Genomic DNA, 2,232 nt, shown 5'->3' on the forward strand with positions numbered 1-2,232 from the left:
CTTGCACCATTTCTGTTAGATGTATCATCTAAAAATAGAGCCAGAAAATATTATTTTTTTAAAGCAAAAAGTATGAATGAAAGCACTAAATATGACAAAACATCTACTTCTGTACACAATAACTCAAAAATTTCTCATCGGAATCAACTCAAACTTTCTATATAGCATAAGTACATCAATATGTATCAGAAAATGTAATAAAAATTTGGCATGATTTCAGAGCCATTTTTTAGAAAAAACCATGGGCTATAGTCTTAGATATTTTTCAGAATTTTGGCATTTTCTTAAAATGGTCGTAACTTGAAAAAATGAAGTCGGAATCAGCTTAAACTTGCTACACAGCATAAGTACATCAATATGTATCAGAAAATGTAATAAAAATTGGGAGTGATTTCGGAGCCATTTTTTAGAAAAAACCATGGGCTATAGCCTTGGGTATTTTCTTAAAATGGCTGTAACTTGAAAAATTGAACTCGGAATCAGCTTAAACTTTCTACACAGCATAAGTACATCAATATGTATCAGAAAATGTAATAAAAACAAACCATTCTTATTAATTAATTAAATTAGTTATCTCACCATTGAGCGGGTCTTCATCCATCCCATCTTGATCAGCCTGTAATAATAACAATAACAATAATGATAATAATAATAACAATAATGATAATAATAACAATAATGATAATAATAACAATAACTGTAGGACGTTTTGTTTTTATTTTGTTGTGTTTTGTTTTTGGTTTTTCTTTTCCTGTTTTTTGTTTTGTCCCTGATTTTCTTTTCTTTATGGGCTTTCCCTTTTTGTCTCTCCTTTGTCCTCTGCATTGTGTCTGATTTTGTTATAATAATAGTAATAATAATAATAATAATAATAATGATAATAATAATAATAATAATGATAATAATAATAATACCAAATTAAATTACATGCACAGTACGTGTACCTCATCATCTGAAGGACTCTGAATTGGAGTTCCCGATCCACTAGTAGCAGGTGCTGCAACAGGCAAAGCAGTAGAATACCCACCGATGCCTAGCTGAGACTGAGTAACAAGACCACCAACACTAGAAGTACCAACCAAAGTACCAACAGAACTAGGAGCAGTTGGAGCAGGTCCAATAGTAGCAGGAAGGACAGATAATGGAGTATTAGATGGAGCAGAGTTACCTGAAGTGATTGGACCAGTGGAAGAGGAGCTGGTCCCTGAAGTTGATGAAGAGACAATTGAAACAGGTAGAGCATTAGAAGCTGAAATACTAACACCAGCAGCAACAGTAGCAGCAGCAGCAGTAGTAGTAGTAATAGTAGGAGGAGCAGTAGTATGAGTTATAGATAGAGGAGTAGAACTAGTAGCTCCAAAGGAACTAGTAATAGAAACAGGAGTCATAGTAGAACCAGAGGTAGTGGTAGCTATAGGAATAGAACTAGTAGAAGGAACAGGAATAGAGCTAGTAGAAGGAACAGGAATAGAACTAGTAGCAGGAACAGGAATAGAACTAGTAGAAGGAACAGGAATAGAACTAGTAGCAGGAACAGGAATGGAACTAGTAGGAGGAACAGGAATAGAACTAGTAGCAGGAACAGGAATGGAACTAGTAGAAGGAACAGGAATAGAACTAGTAGCAGGAACAGGAATAGAGCTAGTAGGGATAGAGCTAGTAACAGTTTGAGATGTGTTTGTGGAGAGTTGAGCTGGAGAATGAGTAGTAGCAATGGAAAGAGGAGAGGGTCTCAGATAACCAGGAGTTGTACTAGGAGGAAGAGATGAACTGTTACTTGATGATACTGTCAAGTAAGGAGGCATTGAAAAAGACTTGGTAATGGAAGGAGGATGTGTGGCAGCTGCTAATGAAGGAGTGGCCCCTCCAGAAACAAATGATGGAGCACTACCCCCAGCTGGTAGAGTAGAATGAGAACCAAAAACAAACGGAGCCCCACCACCAGCTGGTGAATTAATAAAGGAAAAAGGGGTTGATCCTTGAACGTTACTAGTACCAAAGCTAAACACTGGTAAATTAATGGCAGGAGTAGTGGTGGTAGGACCAGAGCTTGAAGCTGGTTTAGTGGAAGCTGGAGTGGGTCCTGTAACTGATCCAGTGGGAGGTGCTACTGTTGATCCAATAGGCATTGAGCTAGTTGGCTTGTAAGTAGGTCCAGGGTTAGAGAAAGACCGTGATGTAGAACCAATGGATGAATTAGTAACTGAAGTATGAGAAGGAATAGCAGAACTG

General features: G+C 37.2%; 1 protein-coding gene across 1 annotated transcript in view; it reads right to left on the reverse strand.

Annotated features, from left to right (window-relative positions):
- Window positions 1-5: 5 nt before the first annotated feature.
- Window positions 6-2,232, reverse strand: part of LOC105315545 (mucin-5AC-like) — a gene marked incomplete at its 3' end in the record, with an annotated part of 4,053 nt that continues 1,826 nt past the window's right edge. The window contains 3 exon segments of the mRNA XM_020006562.1: window positions 6-28; window positions 580-616; window positions 945-2,232. The exon segment at window positions 945-2,232 is cut by the window's right edge and continues 5 nt beyond it. Coding sequence (XP_019862121.1) covers window positions 6-28; window positions 580-616; window positions 945-2,232 — 1,348 coding nt within the window.

The sequence above is a fragment of the Amphimedon queenslandica genome, unplaced genomic scaffold (genome assembly GCF_000090795.2).
Source record: "Amphimedon queenslandica unplaced genomic scaffold, v1.1 AMPQUscaffold_9679, whole genome shotgun sequence".
Lineage (NCBI taxonomy): Eukaryota > Metazoa > Porifera > Demospongiae > Haplosclerida > Niphatidae > Amphimedon > Amphimedon queenslandica.